The 22154-nt window shown below is 44.3% G+C and overlaps 1 protein-coding gene across 7 annotated transcripts in view; it reads left to right on the plus strand.

Annotated features, from left to right (window-relative positions):
- Positions 1-22154, plus strand: part of arhgap39 (Rho GTPase activating protein 39) — a 621406-nt gene that overhangs the window by 51042 nt on the left and 548210 nt on the right. Inside the window, exon 2 of one of the 7 annotated variants that reach the window (XM_055648964.1) lies at positions 19418-19592. The exons of the other annotated variants lie outside the window; for them this stretch is intronic. Within the exon in view, the coding sequence (XP_055504939.1) occupies positions 19588-19592 (5 nt within the window). The 5' untranslated portion in view covers positions 19418-19587. The remainder of the gene's footprint in view (positions 1-19417; positions 19593-22154) is intronic. 7 annotated transcript variants of the gene reach the window in all.

Raw genomic sequence — 22154 nt, forward strand, 5'->3', positions numbered from 1 at the left:
TCTCCCTACGTACTAATTGATCTTTATGCCTTAATCTACATAGCTGAAACTGATTTTTCTATTTGTGTCACTCATGGCTAAAGTGGTGGTGTGTTTGTGTGCAGTTAAGTTCTGGCCGTTCCTTTTGGCATCCAGCCATCTTCCCTTGGACCTGTGTGTTTTTAAATTGGAAGAAACATTGAATGGACAGCAGTCCTGGATGGCATCAAACTGATGAACCTGGTTTTGGGTTGTAAAAGATCATTTTTAAAGTGGAATACTCTGGGAGTGATTAATTATAGTTTGGTGGTCCAAGAAAGAAAAAAATAGAGTGAAAGACTGCGTGAAGAGATTGCAGAAATATGATGCGGCAGGGACGTGCGGTCAGGGGAGGCAGAGCCTCACCTGTCATACTCCGAATGGAAATAGCTGTTAAGAAAAGTAAAGAAAAATAATATTAAAATAAAATAAATATAAAGATTTTCCACTGATCTGTGTTATTAATGGAATTTCTATATGAATCTAATCATGTTTTATAGTCAAAATCGCAAAATTTGCGCAGCTGTGCTGCAAATACAGGGAGAGGTGAGGCAGCAACAAGCTGAGCCTCCCCTCTGATTGCGCAACCCCTCAGAAACTGCAGGCAATAAGCTTGTGCCTGTTACTATCTCTCTGTATGTCACCAAAGTAATGTGTGTGAACCCCTTCATTACATGTCCTTACCTTCCATAGTCTAGGTAGCTTATGTCACATATAAAGACATTACATTTGCGCTCGCTGGTCTCACATAAAACTGATATGTAAAAGCTCCAGGAGAGGCAGCGATCACGTCTGCCTCACAAGGGGGAGTGTCTTGAGCCCAGTGTAGGTAAGCTCACGTAATTGACGCTGCCTCGTGCTCCCTTCACGTTAGCTAGCTTCAGCAGCGGCGGCGCAGACTTTCCAGCGCGGGTGGTGCTGACTGGTATGTTGATTCCAAAGATACTTCTCTAGTATCTTTGGTTGATTTATTGACATGTAGCGCTGGACTAATCTACTATCGGCTCGGGACCCTGGCATCCACTCCCGCCGCCGGCCTCTCCCTCCCTTCTCCTTCCCTTCCCTCCCTCCCCTCCCTCCTTCCCTCCCTCCTTCCTCTCCCTCTTTTCCCTTCTCTCCTTCCCCCTCTTCTTTCTCTACTTCCCTCCCTCACTTCTCTCCTTTTCTCCCAGATACATACATCACGCACAGACAACTAAACACACACACAGACAACACAGACACACACACACACACACACACACACACACACACACCCCTAAGTTAGGATGGGGTAGAAGCCAATGCCTCCCAGCCATTGACCTCACCGCACGTCACTGGAATAAGGCAGTATCAAACATATTTGAAATGACGAAGAAAAAAATGTATCACTTGGACATAGTTGATAACACCATCACATTAACTTCAGCAGGTTGTGTAATTAAGCCGAGTTTGTGAAACTGAGGAGCATACCTGGAGTATTGCATAATCATTTTAGTCTCTGCGCTAAAGGGAATATACTTGCTAGGGAGGAAGGGAAGCAAAGATTTGTGGGATCGATTCCTGAAATGAGTTTGAAAAAATGAGATCTAACCTCATTGGAAGAGGCAAATGTCTTGAAGGACTCGATAGACAATATGTGGGAGTTTAGGTTTAAATTTAGTTTATTGCACGTGTACTGAGGTACAGTGGGAAGCTTCTTTGGTGCGTGCTGTTCAGTCAAAGAAAATACTACAGGGCGGCAGGGTGGCGCAGCAGTAGAGCTGCTGCCTTACAGCGCCAGAGACCCGGGTTCGATCCATACCATGGGCGCTGTCTGTACCGAGTTTGTCCATTCTCCCTCTGACCACATGGGCTTTCTCTGGTTTCCTCCCACATTCCACAGACTTGCAGTTTTGTAGGTTAATTGGCCTCATTAAAAATTATAAATTGTCCCTGGTCTGTAGGGTAGAACTAGTGTAAGGGGTGATTGCGGGTCAGCATCGACTCGGTGGGCCGAAGGGCCTGTTTCCACGCGGTATCTCTAAAGTAAATCTAAATTCGTGTACATTCGGAAAAACAGGAGGCCTTGCACTGATACCTATGGAAGAACAACGTACAGATTTGCTTTCTGCCATTGAATCGATTTTTAGCCCAACTTGGCAGTGCAACAGTATCATCAAGAGCACGAAACAAAATGTTGTTGATGTTTGAAATTTAAAATGAAAAAAACAACCAAAAAAAACAGTTTCTGGAAATCTGAAATACAAGCAGGTTCAGTAGACCAGGGAACAGCTGTGGAAAGTGAAGCAAAGTTTTTTCACACAGAGAGTGGTGATATCTCTGGAACTCTCTGCCACAGAGGGTAGTTGAGGCCAGTTCATTGGCTATATTTAAGAGGGAGTTAGATGTGGCCCTTGTGGCTAAGGGGATCAGGGGGTATGGAGCGAAGGCAGGTACGGGATAGTGAGTTGGATGATCAGCCATGATCATATTGAATGGCGGGGCAGGCTCGAAGGGCCGAATGGCCTACTGCAAGTACTAGAGATTTCTATGCATCTAACAGGCCTTTCGTTAACAGGGCCACAACCACTGAGATGTACCATTCCAACATTTCTGTTTTTATATTTCTGTTAAAAAACGTACATTATACATGTGTGTAGACAAAAAAGGGCTCTCGAAACTCAGCAGGTGAGGCAGCATCTATGGAGCAAAGGAATAGGCGACTTTTTCGGGTCGAGACCTTAGGTGGTCATTTAAGACGGCTTGCGTCGGTGGTGCGGGGGGGGTGGGGGGATGGGGTGGGGTAGTTATCAGGGGGAAAAAAGAAAGGAAGAGGCAGAGACAGTAGGCTGTGGGAAAGCGGGGAAGGGGAAGGAAGAAGGGAGAAAGCAAGTACTAGAGATGCAGCATGGAAACAGGCCTTTCCGCCCACAGAGTCCATGCTAACCATCGATCATCTGTACACATTCCAAAGACTTGCAATTTTGTTGGTTAATTGGCCTCGTTAAAAATTGTAAATTATCCCTCGCCTGTAGGGTAGACAGGGCTCTCGCTTAAATTTTTTTCCCTGTTGCCAGTCGGTCAACCTTGGCAGCTTTTTAGGTCGCCAAATGACAGTTTAGGTGGTCATTTAAGACGGCTTGCATGATGCGTGCGATAATGTGCTCGGATGAAGTGCGTAGTTACCGGTCGGAATAATGCTCAATGAAGCATTCACATATTATTTCTGCTTCAAATAAAGTCACGAACTAGAACATTCACCAATCAGGACATGATATATCCCACAATGACATGCAGCAAAATTATAAGACAGTATCTCAACTCTTTCTACATTGCAATTAATGCAATTTCTATTAGTTCTTTCCACTTCCAAACACAATTGTGGTTGAATTATTCAGCAGGATGGATCAACCTGTGGGGATAAATCCTGGAACCATGGTAACATATATACGTACGTATAGTTGTGAATGTTGCTCATTAAATAACTACAGTACTGATATTCCATATTAGAGAGGCAGGGTAAATTTGCTGTTAAAATGAATTCTATAATAACAGTGCAATCGAACACTGGGTTTTAATGTTTCACGTGTTCAGGATTTAGAAATTCATCTTTATGGATTAAAACAAATATGGGGGGGGGGGGGGAACTAAAACACATTTGATTGCATTCCATTATCAAACATAGTCAATGATTCGGGATGGGGAAGACATTTCCAGGACAATAGTGGTCAGAATAAAGGGGGGAATGGGGTCAGTGTGAATCAGTGTGGGGTGGATAGATGGAGGGCGGGTGGAGGGGGGTTAGAGAGGCAGGGGGGGCGAGAATGGATGGATTGAGGCAGGTGCTCCTTAGTACGTGTTGGTTGGAGTATGGTAAAATTCCTCGGGGAGAGCAAGGGGGATGTCAGTGGTGTTGCAAGGTGGGGGGGGGGCGGTGCAGCTCAGTACGGGATGGATCAGGGTAGACAAAAGTGCTGGAGCAAAACGCCCGCAGCGGGTGACAGCGGCAGCATCTATGGAGCGAAGGCTTGCAAGCAACGTTTCGGGTTAAGACAAACCTTCTTCGAGACTGTTCCCCCCATTTTTCTTGAATCTGAGGATCAGTACAGGATGGATGGGGGGGGGGGAGATCAGCGCAGGATGAATGGGGGGGATCAGTACAGTGTGGATTGGAGGGTCTGTGCAGGATGAATGGGGGATCACTATAGGATGGATGAGAGGAAGGTGCTGCATGACCCGCGGAGTTACTCCAGTTTTTTGTGTCTATCTTCGGTACAAACCAGTATCTGGTTGCCAAGTCGGGCAAAATGACTCGGTGTTTAGGTTGCACGGCGGCGCTTTGAGTGGTCAATGGCACCCGGGCAACCGTTAATTTCGAGCCCTGGTAGAACTAGTGTAAGAGGTGAACTAGTGTAGCTCGGCGTCGATTCGGTGGGCCGAAGGGACTGTTTCCACGTGGTATCTCTAAAGTAAATCTAAATTCATATACATCGGAAAAACAGGAAGCCTTGCACTGATACCTATGGAAGAACAAGGTACAGATTTGCTTTTTGCCATTGAATTATCCTACTTTTGCATCCTACACACTAGGAGCAATTTATTGAACCCTACAACCCCCCACATCTTTGGGACATGGAAGGAAACTGGAGCACCCGGGGAAAGCCCTTGTGGTCACAAGATGAACATACTAACTCTGCACAGACAGCACCCGTCGTCAGGATTGAACCGGTGCCTCTGGCACTGTGAGGAAGCAGCTCTACCGCTGCGCCACTGATTTCCCTGCAATTAAACCCATGAACTCCCTGACATTTCTACCGCCCACCCACTTTCGAGGTAATTTACAAGAGCCAATTACCCAACCGTCCGGCACCTCTTTTGGTTGTAGAAGACACAGCAGGGTGAATGACTTGTGGCTTTTGTAACAGCCTTTTACAGATGTAGACAGAAAGATTATTGAGAGAGGAGTCAAATAAAAGGGTCTTGTTCCGTCCACATCCTACCACCATGTATGGTTTTGAATTTTTCCTTCTTAAATGAGCTTTCATTCCCTGAGTGCAACCAGACTTATACATATTTAAGAACCTTGGTGGCCAGACATGTCTTTTGGTGGTTTGCCAGTTTCCAAGTATGTAAGTGTTAACAGTGTATCGGTGGGATGAATAGAGTTAGCTCTGTGGTTGCTGGGCTTTATGCTTCAGCAGAATATCTGTGGCGTGATTGAGACAGATGGCCTTTTCTAATGTACATATGGCTTTCTCATATGTACAGATCCTTTTTCTTTCCTTTATAAACTGAACCTAGTTTTTTTTTACCCCAAAAAGAAAGAACTTGAATTTCTTGCACCTTTTACATCCTTAGAATGCCCCAAAGCACTATGCAGTCAATGAAGTCCTTTTGAAATAATATGCTATTGAATTGTAGCCAGCGGGCTGCTAGAAAACGCAGCAAGATAATAACTAGATCTGTACATTTAAGTGAAGTCGGTTCAGGTTAAACATAGGTGAACTTTCCTACTAATTTTCAAAACAGCGTAGTCGGAATTTCTCTTTAGAATCTCTTGATTTGGACAGCTACATGTGGAGAAAAGGTTATTGAGGGATATGCTGTGTGTCAAACACAGGCAAAGGAGTCTAGTAATTTGGTCAGCATAGATGAGTTGGGCTGAAGGACCAGTTGCAATGATCTGTAACATTGATAGAATGTGTGGATGTACTCTAAAAATAGATAGCTGGGCAACACTTGACATTAAAATCACTCCAATGCTTTCATACCCAGCCTTTTAAGAGGACGATGAATGAAGTTGTTCCATTCATGTACCATGAACAGCAGAAGATCTAGCCAATTCTGTTGGGAAAACCCTCAGTTTAACTTCTCTGTATCAAAGTATCTGATATCGGCCATGCTGTATAAAGATATGTTCACGGATTATCATTTATTTACATGCGCAAGTGCACACTCTAAGGCGCGATGCTATTTAATTAAAGTCTGTGTTGCTTACCAGGGTTATGCATTGTCATTGAGTCATAGATGAATACAATGTGAAAACTGGCCCTTCGGCCCAACTCGCCCACACCGGCCAACAATGTCCCAGCTACCCTGGTCCCACCTGCCTGCGCTTGGTCCATAACCCTCCAAACCTATCATATCCATGTACCAGTCCCAACATAGAAACATAGAAATTAGGTGCAGGAGTAGGCCATTCGGCCCTTCGAGCCTGCACCGCCATTCAATATGATCATGGCTGATCATCCAACTCAGTATCCCGTACCTGCCTTCTCCCCATACCCCCTGATCCCCTTAGCCACAAGGGCCACATCTAACTCCCTCTTAAATATAGCCAATGAACTGGCCTCGACTACCCTCTGTGCAGAGAGTTCCAGAGATTCACCACTCTCTGTGTGAAAAAAGTTCTTCTCATCTCAGTTTTAAAGGATTTCCCCCTTATCCTTAAGCTGTGACCCCTTGTCCTGGACTTCCCCAACATCGGGAGCAATCTTCCTGCATCTAGCCTGTCCAACCCCTTAAGAGCCCCAACAGTTCCTTAAACGATGGGATAGTCCCAGCCTCAACTACCTGCTCTGGCAGGATCCCAATTAAATCTTTTCCCCTTCGCCTTGAACCTATGTCCTCTGGTCCTCGATTTCCCTACTCTGGGTAAAAGTCTCTGTGCATCTACCTCATCTATGCCTCTCATGATTTTGCCATGCACTGTCATGTGGGGAAGGCTGATTGTGTCTTTTTCTGCCTGTATTCTTCTATCGGCACAGAGTGCTGGAGTAACTCAGCGGGTCAGGAGGCATCTCTGGAAGAACAAGGTACAGATTTGCTTTCTGATTGGTGATGTTTTTGGTCGGTGCCTGTAGGGTAACGAAAATTCACCCTTCCTAAATTTGCAAATCACTGCCCAGAAATTTAAGACTTAGAATAAAATCTGCTCATAGAATTTATATGTGGGGGAGGGAGCGGGTGGGGGGGGTGGGGTTAAATATATAAATGCAAAAAGCATTTTTTCAACTTGCATTTCTCGACGCATGTGCAGATGACATGGCTTCGCTTTGCAGAAAATCTCCATTCAGATCGTTTGCTGGAAAAGGAAAACCGCTGTCTCTGTCAAAGTTAATAAAGTTTAACAACTGGAAACCTAGCAAAAGATTCTTTATCAGAAATCGTGACTTTTTTTTCCGTCATGGAATCTGCCTGATCTCGAGCATTTCTTGCATTTTCAGTTTTGATGCAGATGATTAAAGGGCAGAGCAGATTTGATTAGACGTGGAGCAAATTGCATTTTACTGTCTATGAAAGCAGCATGTAGTTTTCTTTATAATTACGGCAATCTAAACTCTGTCAAATCCTCTTAATTTCTTTACCAGAATGCTGCCTGAATTCGAGGGATTCGGCTAAAGGGAGAGGTTGCGTAGATTTGGATTGTTTTCTCTGGAACGTGGGAGATTGAGGGAAGACCTGATAGAAGTGTATACAATTATGAGCGGCATAGATAGGTACCACAGATGAAACATTCCCCTCTCCAAACAGGGCAACATCAAAGATGGACGGATGCATACAATTGAATAAGGGGGAAAAGGGTAACTAGAGAGACAGTGGGATTCCTCAGGAATCAAAGCGGTTAACTCTGACAGGAGATGAGCAAGGCCCTCAATGAGTATTTCTCCTCTATTTATCGAGGATAGAGACAGGAGGATGGTGGAAATTTGGGCAGTCAATGGAAGTGTCTTGAGAACAGTCAGTATTACGGTCGATGAGGCGCTTAAGATACAATCGTGTATGAAGGTAGACAAATCTCCTGGGCATGATCAGATATATGCAAGGACTTTGTGGGAAACTGGCGAGGAAATTGCGGGAGCCCTGGTTGAAATTTACGTGTTGTCTTGAAATACAGGAGAGATGCCGGAAGACTGGAGGGCGGAAAATGCTGTGGCTCTATTCATGATGGGCTGCAGGGGAAATGCTGGGAATATAGGCTGGTGAGCTGAACATCTGTAGTTGGAAAGTTACTGGAGGGTATTCTGTGGGATAGGTTATAGAGGAATTTAGATGGACAAGGACTGATTCAGGATAACCAGCATGGGTTTGTACATGGGAGGTTGTGTCCCACAAATTGAGTTTTCTGAAGATGTGACCAAGAAAGTTGATGAGGGTTGTAGATGTTCTATAGGTGGACACAAAATTCTGAAGTAACTCAGCAGGACAGGCAGCATCTCTGGAGAGAAGGAATGGGCGCCTTTTCGGATCGAGACCCTTCTTCAGACTGGTTATATGGACTTAAGCAAAGCATTCGACAAGGTTCCGCATGGTAGGCTGCTCTGGAAGGTTAGATCGCCTGAGATCCAAGGAGAGATAACTGAATGGATAGAAAATTGGCTTCATGGAAGGAAGCAGAGGGTGATGGTGGAAGGTTGCTTCTTGGACTGGAGGCCTGTGACTAGTGGTGTGCCTCAGGGTTCGGTGCTGGGCCCGTTACTGTTTGTCATCTACATCAGTGATTTGGATGAGAACATACAGGGCAAGATTGGCAAGTTTGCTGATGATACAAAAGTGGGTGGTTTTGCAGATAGTGAAGATGGTTGTGAAAAATTGCAGCAGGATCTTGATCGATTGGCCAGGTGGGCTGAGGAATGGTTGATGGAATTTAATACAGAGAAATGTGAGGTGTTGCATTTTGGGATGTCTAACAAGGGCAGGACCTACACAGTGAATGGTAGACGTCTGGGGAGTATTGTAGAGCAGAGGGATCTAGGAGTACAGGTACATGGTTCCTTGAAGGTCGAGTCGCAGGTAGATAAGGTGGTCAAAAAGGCTTTTGGCACATTGGCCTTCATCAATCAGAGTATTGGGTATAGAAGTCATGTTGCAGTTGTATAAGACATTGGTGTATGGTTCCTTGAAGGTGGAGTTGCAGGTAGATAAGGTGGTCAAAAAGGTGATCAAAAACACATTGGCCTTCATTAGTCACAGTATTGAGTATAGAAGTTGGGAGGTCATGTTGCAGTTGTATAAGACTTTGGTCACATTTAGAGTATTGTGTTCAGTTCTGGGCACCATGTTATGGGAAAGATGTTGTCGAACTGGAACGGGTACAGAGAAGATTTACGAGGATGTTGCCAGGACTAGAGGGTCTGAGCTATAGGGAGAGGATGAGTAGATAAGTTATTTTCCTTGGAGCGCAGGAGGATGAGGGGTGATCTTATAGAGGTGTATAAAATCATGAGAGGAATAGATCGGGTAGATGCACAGAGTCTCTTGCCCAGAGAAGGGGAATCGAGGACCACAGGAAATAGGTTTGAGGTGAAGGGGAAAAGATTTAATAGGAATCTGAGGGGTAACTTTTTCACACAAAGTGTGGTGGATGTATGGAACAAGCTGCCAGAGGCAGCTCCCAGAGTTGAGGCTGGGACTATCCCATCATCATAAGCATAATCATAATTGTAATTTATTAGCCAAGTATGTTTTGCAACATACAAGGAATTTGATTTGCCATAGTCATACGAAAAAAGCAACACACAACTATGTAAAATTTGACATAAACATCCACCACAGTGGCTCCTCCACATTCCTCACTGTGATGGAAGGCAATAAAGTCTTACCTTTCCTCCTTTTTCTCCCGCGGTTGGGGTAGCTGAATCATCCGCAGTCGGGGTGAACGGGGCAGTCGAAGTTCTTGCGGCCTGGAGCTCCCAAAGTCAGTCCCTAACCAGGGACCGCGAGCTCCATGATGATAAAGTCCGCAGGCTCCCGTGGTTGGAGCTCCTGAAGTCGATCCCCGACAGGGATTGCAAGCTCCACGATGGTAAGTCCCGCGGTTGGAGATCCTAAAAGCCTGTCCCCAGCAAGAGGCCGCCAGCTCCACGATGTTAGGCTGCAGTGCGGACGGAGATACGACATGGGGAAAAATGTTGCATCTCCGTTGAGGAAAGAGATTTAAACTGTTCCCCCCCACCCCCACCCCAAACCACACCCCACACAATACAAAACTAAAACATACATTTTACAACAAACTAAAAACAACAAAGAAGGAAAAGGCGAGACAGACCGTTGGCGAGGCAGCCGTAGTCGGCGCCACCTGGTGACCATTTAGGAAACCGTCAGACAGGTACATGGATAGGACAGGTTTGGAGGGATATGGGCCAAATGCGGGCAGGTGGGACTAGTTGGCAGGCGTGGGCAAGTTAGGCCGAAGGGCCTGTTTCCATGCTGTATCACTCTGACTCTTACGACGGTCACAACCTTTTTTCCCCCAAGGTGGAAATGTCCAACAGTGGAGGGCATAGCTTTAAGGTGAGGGAGGGAAAGTTTAATGGAGATGTGTGGGGCAAGTTTTTTTTGTTTACACAGAGTGGTGGAATCCTGGAACATGTTGCTAGGGGTGGTGAAGGAGGCAGACGCAAGAAGCTTTAAGATAGGCACATGGAATTGCAGGGAATAGAGGGATATGGATCATGTACAGGGAGATGAGATCAGATTAATGGCATTATGTTCAACAGAGACATGGGGGGTTAAAGAGCTTGTTACTGTACTGTATTCTATGTTCTAATGGCAAACCGACAATAGGAAGTACTGCATCAGTAATTCTCCCTGTGCCCTATTCATAAAGAACTGGAAATTGGAAGGCACGAAGACTTCAGTCGAGAGCATAATAAATGACATGCTTTGGGCCTCTAGATTTCTGCGACTTCCTTTTAATTTTCCCTTCCTTTAATGAGAGCATTAACTACAATTTTCAGCAGTAAGATTTTCCAGTCGTGGTAAATAATGAGTCTTGAGGCACATGCAAATTGTATTTAATTCTCTCCGTTGTCGGTGGTAAGTGTAGTTTCTAATTTGGTGCATGTAGCCTTGTTGGAACTAATGGGCCGTCTGCTGCCCTGTCATTCACTTTGTGCAAGTGGAGAGACTAACTCTGTGAAAGTCACCACGACTATTTTACTTGGATAATGCATCAAACTCTATGGTGTCCCGAGTTCTCATCCAGGTTGCCCGGAATTGCTGAGTTCATCAACAGCTGTGACGTGAATCATTTATTAAACCAACCACATTCTTTCTTTTATATCTTATTTGTGAGTAATGTGGCTTTTTGTTCCTGATAGTTTCCTTAAAATCAGTGTGAAGAATGGCAGGTGAAGATTATGGGAAGTTAGTGGGCGTTTAATTATATTCCAGGGAAATCAAATTGGATATAAATGACTTTTTTTGCAGTATTGCTCATAATGTTCCCTTTCCTTCCCTCTGTTTTCTAACTGTGCTCATCTGTCCTTGTGTTCTGATTCATCGAACTGCCAATGAAATATGGATTCAACTTGGTCTGTGCCTACTGCCCTCTAATACCTAACGAATACCATTTTCTCTATTTGATGAAACAAAAATACTTTTTTTTTTGGCAAGAAAATTAAAATCTTCAATCATGTTGAAGATGCAAAACACGTTTTGCTTTGTCTTGTTGGAAATTTCCTTAACTCTTTTCCTGGTACAGATCATAAGATTCACAAAAATGATTGCACTGCAGGCGGCCTTTTTGTACATCACTTTCTGCCTCTTGAAAAATAACTTAGCTTTAGTTCTTTTGTAGCATACAGCTCAACAGCTGGTCATACAGGTAATTCCAAATCTGATAAAGCGTTAATCTGGAATACCGCACACAGTACTACTTAAAAATATATATTAAAACATTGGAAACCATTTACAGAAAAGTTTATTAGACTGATTAACAGTCAAGAGCGCTCAATTGTCATATGTACCAAAACAGAACATATTGACAACAGTGTAACAGGTCTATAAAAACACGGGACTCGATAGATGACATGATAAAACAAACAAAACAAATTAAATAAAAAGAAAACCAATATTTGTGCAAAACAAAACACAAGCCTAAATTTCATTGCAACCAAGAAGTTCATGGTTTAATGTTCAATAGCCAGATGGTTGTTGGAAAGAAGCTGTTCATGAACCGGGAGGTCATAGTTTTCCGACCTCTGCACCTTCTTACTGATGGCAAGAGAGACTTGAGAACGTGGCCTGGGTGGTGTAGGCCCTTGATGATGCTGGCTGCCATTTTGAGGCAGCGCCTCCTATAGACCCTTTCGACGATGGGGGAGGTTGGTACCCGCGACGGACCGCGCAGTGTCTACCACATTTTGTAAGCTCCTTTGTTTCTGGGTGATTAGAACAGGCAGATTGTCTTCAAGATGAAAGATTAGCCAGGCTAGGCTTGTAACCCTTGGAGTTTAGAAGAGTGAGAGGAAACTTAATTGAAACATGCAAGGATATAAGGAACCCTGACAGGGTTGATATTGGATGTTTCTTGTGCAAGAATCTATATGTAGGAGACATTGTTTTAAAAGTAAGGGGGTTTCATTCTGCACAGTGAAAAGGTTATTTTTTTCTGAAAATTCATGAGACTTTGGTAATCTTTTTTGCCAAAAGACAGAGACGGTAGGTAGTCTTTGAATGAATTAGAATTAGAAATAGTAAAATAAGGTGGGGTGGGGGGTGGATGAGAGTGAAGGATTACTGGGAATAGGTGGGAATTCAGGCTACCATCACATCATCCATGATCTAAATGAATGGCTTAACAGATTTGACAAACCAAATGATATATCCCTTTACATAATTCATATATCTTAAGCTGCTAAAAATGAGATTCAACCTCTCTCAATTGTTGGTATAATGTCATCACCTAGAATAAAGAAAAATTTTAAATTATATAAAATTTCAATGACTTTTTAACTTCCACAAAATACCACGTTGCCCGTGGAAACTCTTGTCAGCAATTGCTCTCCTTTCCCACTTCCCTATCGGAACTCGACTAACGTGAATACTTTCAGATCGTTCAATAACACCCCTGTGTCTTATCGGATGAGCACTCGCTGTGTGCTACTTGCTAAGCTTTAATTATGTCTAAGAAGGGATGCTGGTTTAAACCGTAGATCGACACAAAAAGCTGGAGTAACTCAGCGGGACAGGCAGCATCTCTGGAGAGAAGGAATGGGTGGCGTTTCGGGTCGAGGCCCTTCTTCAGTCTGAAGAAAGGTCTCGACCCAAAACGTCACCAAAACGTTGTCTTGTCCAATTTAACTTGGGTACAAAATGAGCACTATTATTAGATCCGCTGACCTCCACAGTGGAGAATATTGAGCTCTTGGTGTCTGGAGAGCATTGGATAGAAGTGAGAATGTTGGGCTAAGGTGGCTGTTTTCAGCCTCCCAATTCAAATCTATTGTTCGGGTTGCTGTACTCCTGAATCTGGCTCCCACGTTACCTCTTTGGTGATGTTCCAGATTACGGTTGCATTATAGAACATAGTATAGCACAGGAACGGGCCCTTCAGCCCGTAATGTTTGTGCCGAACATGATGCAATATTGAACTGGTCTCATCTGCCTGTACGTGATCTGTATAATGAGGGGACGCACAGAGTCTCTTACCCAGAGTAGGTGAATCGAGGACCAGAGGACATAGGTTTAAGGTGCAGGGGGAATGATTTAACAGGTAACTTATTCACACAAAGGATGGGTGGGTGTATGGAACAAGCTGCCAGAGGAGGTAGCAGAGGCAGGGACTATCCCAACATTTAAGAAACAGGTAGACGGGTCCATAGATAGGACAGGTTTGGAGGGATATGGACCAAACGCGGGCAGGTGGGACTAGTATAGCTGGTATATGTTGGCCGGTGTGGGCAAGTTGGGCCGAAGGGCCTGTTTCCACACTGTATCATTATGACTTTATCCCTCCATTCACTGGACTTCCATGTGCCTGTCTGAAAGCCTTTTAAACACTAGTATCTTATCTACCTCCACCACCACCACCGCTGGCAATGCATTCTAACCCCCCACTTCTCTCTATGTAAAAATGAATTTCCATGCACGTTTCACTTAACCTTTCTCCCTCTCACCTTATTGCTATGCACTCTAGCGTTGGGCATTTCCACCCTGGGGAAAATGGAAAAAGGTTCTGATTGTCTATGGTCCCCAAATATGAATCGTAAGAGTAATATATACAAATGAAAAGATAGGAATTTAACTGCATAATTTATAAGGGAACAGCAACAATGTAAAATACATAGTAAAGTTTAACTCTTTTTGAAGTTAACTTTACATTTAGGAAAAACGAGATTATCATTGAAAGTGTTCACATTTTAATTTGGGGGAATCACACGGCCGTGTGAAATGAAAATATGGCTGGTTTGAAGTAAAAAGGCACTGCTTGCAAATGGTTCTTTGGGTGCTTTGGGTTGAAGTTAAAAGGCACTATTGCAAATGGTGGTTTGGGTGCTTTGGGTAACTTCCTGTTTGCACTGTATATTGATTTTAGATAAAACGTTACCATTTACGGCTGTGATTTTTGGCCATCTTACTCAGTCCACCTCCGCTCAGCAGGTGCAGAGAATTCTTCCCATCAATGAAAAATAAAAGTGTTATTAGTGTTTAAATAATGTTGAGAATCTCTCTCCTGTCAATCGCGCCATGATGGTCACACCTTTTCCGGTGGGAGGGGGAGGGGTTATAAAACCCGGAAGTGTGGGTGTGGCAGTCTCTGCATGATGGGGGAGGGAGAGGTCACGACTCTGTCTGAGCTGTGAATCAACTGAACACACTGAATGTCTACTGAACTGTGAGTTTGGTGTTTTGTGTGGTTTTATGGTGGTTTCACCCTGCATGGAATGGTATGAAGCTGCATTTGAATTTGGTAGCCATGCATCCTGCTTGAAATGGAATGAAACTGCACTTGAATTTGGTGGCCTTGCACCCTGCTTGAAATGGAATGAAACTGCACTTGAATTTGGTGGCCTTGCACCCTGCTTGAAGTGGAATGAAACTGCACTTGAATTTGGCGGCCTTGCACCCTGCTTGAAGTGGTATGAAACTGCACTTGAATTTGGCGGCCTTGCATCCTGCTGAAAGTGGTACGAAACTGCACTTGAATTTGGCGGGCCTTGCACCCTGCTTGAAGTGGTTGAAACTGCACTTGAATTTGGTGGCCTTGCACCCAGCTTGAAATGATAGGAAAATCTGCTTGAATTTAGTGGCCTTGCACCCAGCTTGAAATGGATAGGAAAATGGATTTGAATTTGGTGGCCTTGCACCCTGCTTGAAATGGAATTTCAAGGAATAGCCATGAGTCAACTGCCAGCCCACCAGCTGTGAGTGAGCTGCCAGCACATCAGGCTTGAGGGACTGAGCTGCCACCCCAAGAACCCATACCAGCGCTCCAGAAAGCCCCCCCACTGGCCACCAATATTGGAATTGGTGGAGAGGTGGAATATTGCATCGGGGGACCAGCCCTCCCGTGTGAACATGGGACCCGTCTAGTAATCTTATATGTTTCAATAAGATAACCTCTCATCCTTCTAAACTCCAGAGTATACAAGCCTAGCCGCTCCATTCTCTCAGCATATGACAGTCCCGCCATCCTGGGAATCAACCTTGTAAACCTATGCTGCACTCTCTCAATAGCAAGAATGTCCTTCCTCAAATTAGGGGACCAAAACTGCACACAATATTCCAGGTGTGGTCTCACTAGGGCCCTATACAACTGCAGAAGGACCTCTTTGCTCCTATACTCAACTCCTCTTGTTATAAAGGCCAACATGCCATTTGCTTTCTTCACTGCCTGCTGTACCTGATGCTTACTTTCATTGACTGATGAACAAGGACCTCCAGATGCCGTTGTACTTACCCTTTTCCCAACTTGACACCATTTAGATATTAATCTTCCTTCCTGTTTTTGCTACCAAAGTGGATAACCTCACATTTATCCACATTAAACTGCATCTGCCATGCATCTGCCCACTCACCCAACCTGTCCAAGTCACCCTGCATTTTTATAGCATCCTCCTCACAGTTCACACTGCCACCTATCTTTGTGTCATCTGCAAATTTGCTAATGTTACTTTGAATCCCTTCATCTAAATCATTGATGTATATTGTAAATAGCTGCGGTCCCAGCACAGAGCCTTGCGGTACCCCACTAGTCACTGCCTGCCGTTCTGAAAGGGACCCAATCCCTACTCTTTGTTTCCTGTCTGCCAACCAATTTTCTATACATGTCAGCACTCTATCCCCCAATACCATGTGCCCTAATTTTGCCCACTAATCTCCTATGTGGGACCATATCAAATGCTTTCTGAAAGTCCAGGTACACTACATCCACTGGCTCTCTCTTGTCTATTTTCCTAGTTACTTCCTCAAAAATTCCAGAAGATCAGTCAAGCATGATTTCCCCTTCGTAAATCCATGCTGACTCGGACTGATCCTATTACTGCTATCCAAATGTGCCGCTATTTCATATTTTATAATTGACTCCAGCATCTTCCCCACCACTGATGTCAGGCTAACTGGTCTATAATTCCCTGTTTTCTCTCTCCCTCCTTTCTTAAAAAGTGGGATAACATTAGCTACCCTCCAATCCACAGGAACTGATCCTGAATCTATAGAACATTGGAAAATTATCACAAATGCGTCTACAATTTCTAGAGCCACTTCCTTAAGTACCCTGGGATGCAGACCATCAGGCCCTGGGGATTTATCAGCCTTCAGTCCCATCTGTCTACCCAACACCATTTCCTGCCAAATGTGGATTTCCTTCAGTTCCTCCGTCACCCCAGATCCTCTGGCCACTACTATATCAGGAAGATTGTTTGTGTCCTCCTTAGTGAAGACAGATCCAAAGTACCTGTTCAACTCGTCTGCCATTTCCTTGTTCCCCATAATAAATTCACCTTTTTCGGTCTTCAAGGGTCCAACTTTGGTCTTAACTAATTTTTCCTCTTCACATACCTAAAGAAGCTTTTACTATCCTCCTTTATATTCTTGGCTAGCTTACCCTCGTACCTCATCTTTTCTCCCCGTATTGCCTTTTTAGTTATCTTCTGTTGCTCTTTAAACATTACCCAATCCTCTTGCTTCCCGCTCATCTTTGCTATGTTGTACTTCTCTTTTATTTTTATACTGTCCCTGACGTCCCTTGTCAGCCACGGTCGCCCCTTACTCCCCTTGGAATCTTTCTTCCTCTTTGGAATGAACTGATCCTGCACCTTCTGTATTATTCCCAGAAATACCTGCCTTTGTTATTCCACTGTCATCCCTGCTAGGGTATCTTTCCAGTCAACTTTGTCCAGCTCCTCCCTCATGGCTCCATAGTCCCCTTTATTCAACTGAAATACTGACACCTCCGATTTTCCCTTCTCCCACTCCAATTGTAGATTAAACTTGACCATATTATGGTCACTACTTCCTAATGGCTCCTTAACCTCAAGTTCCCTTATCAAATCCGGTTCATAACACAACATTAAATCCAGAATTGCCTTCTCCCTGGTAGGCTCCTGTACAAGCTGCTCTAAGAATCCATCACAGAGGCACTACACAAACTCCCTTTCGTGTGGTCCAGTGAATGTGGTGAATGATCAGTAACGGAGGCTGAGTTTAGCAAGCTGAAGCTGAATATCCGTTTTCTACATTTAGTTGTGCGTGCACAACTAGCTGAGGTGTTTAATCTCACATTTAATGTCATGCTTTTGGCCAAGATCTAACCACTTAATGTGTGGGAAGGAACTGCAGATGCTGGTTTAAATCGAAGATAGACACAAAATGCTGAAGTGGGACAGGCAGCATCACTGGAGAGAGAAGGAATGGGTGACTGAAGAAGGGTCTCCATTGAAACGTCACCCATTCCTTCTGTCCAGTAATGCTGCCGGTCCTGCTGAGTTACTGCAGCATTTTGTGTCTGTTTTCTAACCACTTAATCTTTTGCACGGTTCAGTTTTCTGCGAACCAAATCATTGTCTCCCCCCCCTCGCACATTGCTATGGGTTTTGGGTGGTGTCGCAGTTTTGTACAAACTGCTCGCGGTACCACTGCCCGTGTCCTGCAGCTTCTCCGTTGGATACTGAAGTAAATACAAGCCTTTGTTGAATGATGGAGGAAGCAGTTGGCAAGAAGTAAAGACCTTATTCTACTTTTGAGATTTGTGCCAATTTTGCATGAATGGTGAGATTGCAGCCAGCAGCAGAATTTTGAATTGGTTCTTTTCTCAAATTTGAGCTGCTTGTTTGTAGAGGATGGCGGTGGTAAAAGTGACTTGTTTTTCTGGTCAGTGGTGCAGCTGTGAAAAAGCTTTAAAAAAATGTTGACTTGTACATAACTCGGTATTGGTGTGGATTAGTTGAAGTGCAATTTCTTTCAGAGCATTTTGACTGCGAACCCATTGGCACAATGACAACACCGGTGTATTCCAAAGCTGAGAAGAGAAATTTAGGGGGAAAAAACAGGTTTCAATTAATTTGCTACAGATGCACCATGGAAACCATGGTTGCATCACAACTTGGTTCTGGAACAGCTCTGCCCAAGACTGCAAGAAATTACGGGGAGTTGTAGATCGAGCCCAGTCCATCACACAAACTAGACTTTCCACTATTGACTCCATCGACAAAACGCTTCCTCGGAAAAGCAGCCAATGTAATCAAAGACGTCCCACCCCGGTCATTCCTCGGCCCTGCTCCTGTCGGGCAGAAGGTACAGAAGCTTGAAAACGAGCACCACCAGACTCTAGAGCAGCTTCTTACCCTCTATGTTATCAGGTTTCTGATCAGTCCTTCCATAAACTTGGAGAGTAGATTAATGGCCCTGTCCCACGGTACGAGCTCATTCCAAGAGTTCTCCCGAGTTTGCCCTGATTCCAACTCGGAGATTTACGGTAATGGCCACTCGTCGGTACTCGGGGCTCTCGTGGACATTTTTCAACGTGTTGAAAAATCTTCACGAGTCTTCCCGTGCTTACCTGCCGTTAGCGAGTCTTCCCGTGGGACAGGGCCATAAGAACATTGTGTTTTGTCTCTGGAACTGATGCACTGCTATGCTGCAAGCTATATTCTGCACTCTGCATCTTCCCCTTTGCTCCATCTTTGCTGTACTTGTTTGCTGATTGTACTGATTGTATCTATGTATTGGTAATGTCTGACCTGTTTGCATAGCATGCAAAACAAAGTTTTTCACTGTACCTCTGTACACGTGACAATAATAAACCAAAGCCTGAAACTAAACCTGCATTTATTTGTGCTGGGTGTTGGTGTGTGACTCAATGCCACAGTCGACGATCTGTGACTGTCGGCTCGATATTCCATGTGGACCGCAATGCTCATCATTGATTGCTTTTGAGTTGCTGGGGGCACTGATAACCATTCCCCTGAACCATATTTAGTTTCTGTTTAAATGCACCAATTCTTGACCTCTATTTGCAAATTCTGTCAAAAATTTAAAAAAAATCGAAAATTGCAAATCTGTCATTAAAAAAAATGAAAGTGATGGCAACACTCAGCAGGTCAGGCAGTATCTGTGGAGAGTGGAACAGTTATTGCTTCAGGTCTGGAGCCCTTACTAGGAACAGTCTCGCTTTCCTGCCGAGTGTTTTCAGCACTTTCTGTTTTTGTTTCAGATTTCCAGCAGTTGCGGTTTTTGATTTTCAAAAAAAAAAGAAAAACTGAGCCCAAATAATGACTGGCAGAAATGGGCAGTTCTGATATAGATGAAAAGAAAGACCGAGTTGCCTAAAGTTGCAGAAATCGATATTGAAGCCCCGAAGGTTGCAACCTGCCGAGAGAGGAGATGAGGTATTGTTTCTCAAGCTTGTATTGGGCTCACCTGGGGATCTGTTTTCTTACATTATTAATTGCAAATAAACACACTGCATGCATATTTCAAATCTGCATTAAATGTATTGGTAATGTGCGTAATGCCATGTAAAAGGGAGGTACTTGGTGCAACTTGGACTCATGACGTGCCTTTATAACTTGGAAATCACAGGCCATTGGCCTGCAGTGTTCCATTGCTACAGTATGATTAAGGTTGTGTGGGTCGGTCAAGATGGAGATGATTGTAGGAAAGTAGCTGTTCCTGAATCTGGGCATGATTTCTGTACCTTCTGTCAGACAGTAGTAGTGAGAAGGGGGCAAGGCCCAGATTATGATGGTCCTTGATGAGAGATGCTGCCTTCATGAGCACCCATCTTTGAGGGTGGGGAGGGCTTTGCCTGTAATGGACTGGGCTGAGTCGATCACTCTGCAACCTCTTGTGTTCCTGTGTGTTGGGATTGCCGTACCAGGCCACGGTGCAACCTGTCAAAATAGAGAGAGTACAGAGGAGATTTACTAGAAAGTTGCCTGGGTTTCAGCAACTAAGTTACAGAGAAAGGTTGAACAAGTTAGGGCTTTATTCTTTGGAGCGCAGAAGGTTAAGGGGGGGACTTGATAGAGGTTTTTAAAATGATGAGAGGGATAGACAGAGTTGACGTGGATAAGCTTTTCCCACTGAGAGTAGGGAAGATTCAAAAAGGGGACATGACTTGAGAATTAAGGGACTGAAGTTTATGGGTAACATGAGGGGGAACTTCTTTACTCAGAGAATGGTAGCTGTGTGGAATGAGCTTCCAGTGAAGGTGGTGGAGGCAGGTTCGTTTTTATCATTTAAAAATAAATTGGATAGTTATATGGATGGGAAGGGAATGGAGGGTTATGGTCTGAGCGCAGGTATATGGGACTAGGGGAGATTATGTGTTCGGCACGGACTAGAAGGGTCGAGATGGCCTGTTTCCATGCTGTAATTGTTATATGGTTATATTATATGGTTATACTTTTCACAGTGCACCTCTAGAAGTTTGTGAGAGCATTAGGTGACATGCTGATTCTCTTTAAACTTTCTAAGAAAGTAGAGGCGTTGGTGTGCCTTCTTTGCGATTATATCATGTGCTGGTTCCAGGACGGGTCATCCGAGATGTTAATGCACAGGAATTTGAAGCTGCTAACTCTTTCGACCGCCAGCCCACCAATGAAATCTGGCACAAGGTCTCCAGACTTCTTCTTTTGTGAAGTCAAAGATTAGTTTCTCGGTTTCATTGCTGTTGAGTGAGAGGTTGTTGCGGCAAAATTCAACCAACTGTTTCACCTCCCTCCTGTGCGCTGACCCTTCACCAGCCACGATTCAGCCCAAAACAATGCTGTTGTCTGTGATTTTGTGCTTGGCACTGGAGGTGTGCATATGCACACAGTCATGGCAAAGAGAGTGGAGCAGAGGGCTAAGGATGGAGCCCGGAGATGCACCAGTGTTGATGGTCGGTTAGGAGGAGATGTTGCTGATCCACACTGATTGAGATCTGCCGATGAGGAAGCCAATGATCCAGTTGCCAATGGAGGTTCTGAGGCTCTGGTCTCGGAGCTTGGTGACGAGTTTGGAGCAGAAGATTATGCTTGACACTGACATTCAGTCAATGGACTGCCTGACGTAATCAGCTATCTGTATTGAAGTCCTGAATGTTGCAACCTGCCCAGAGAGAAGATGAGGTATTGTTTCTCAAACTGGTATTGGGCTCACCTGCGGATCTGTTTTCCTACATTATCAATTGCAAATATTCTTATCCAGATCGTCCAAGGCATTAGTGCATGAAACTGGTGCTGAGGTAAAAGATCAGCCACTACCTCTGTGTCTCCACAGCACGGTTTCTAGATGGTACACACTGCAGTTATTACGTGCTGGTGGAGAGGGGAATAAATATTTAGAGTGGGAGGTGAGGTACGTTTCAAGCAGGTTTATTTATTTTTTCTTGCTTGGTGTCCAGTTTCTTGCCAGAGTTGCAACTCATCCAGTTAAAAGGGCCAGTACCTCATCAATTTCCTTACTTGTGCCCTGAAAATTGTGGAAAGACTTTGGGTGTTACGAGGTATGAAGCTTGTTGTTTTTTTTAAATAATTAATCTATAGTAGATTTAGATGCTTCAGACTGGAAGAAAAGCTTTGCATGACGAATTTCCATATATTCTTTGCCAATCATCAATCTGGGATTGTAACCTCGCATGACTTGGTGTGGGAATCCAAAATAACTGACATCATGAACAGGTTCTGGCTGTGGTAGAGGTCGATATGCGCCATAGCTAACCTCTTGAAGAACTTCATCACTACGGATGTTAGTGCTTCCAGGTTTTAGAAACATAGAAACATAGAAAATAGGTGCAGTAGGAGGCCATTTGGCCCTTCGAGCCAGCACCGCCATTCATTGTGATCATGGCTGATTGTCCCCAATCAATAACCCGTGCCTGCCTTCTCCCCATACCCCCTTGATTCCACCAACCCCTAGAGCTCTATCGAACTCTCTCTTAAATCCATCCAGTGATTTGGCCTCCA

The sequence above is a fragment of the Leucoraja erinacea genome, chromosome 2 (assembly GCF_028641065.1).
Source record: "Leucoraja erinacea ecotype New England chromosome 2, Leri_hhj_1, whole genome shotgun sequence".
NCBI classification, from domain to species: domain Eukaryota; kingdom Metazoa; phylum Chordata; class Chondrichthyes; order Rajiformes; family Rajidae; genus Leucoraja; species Leucoraja erinaceus.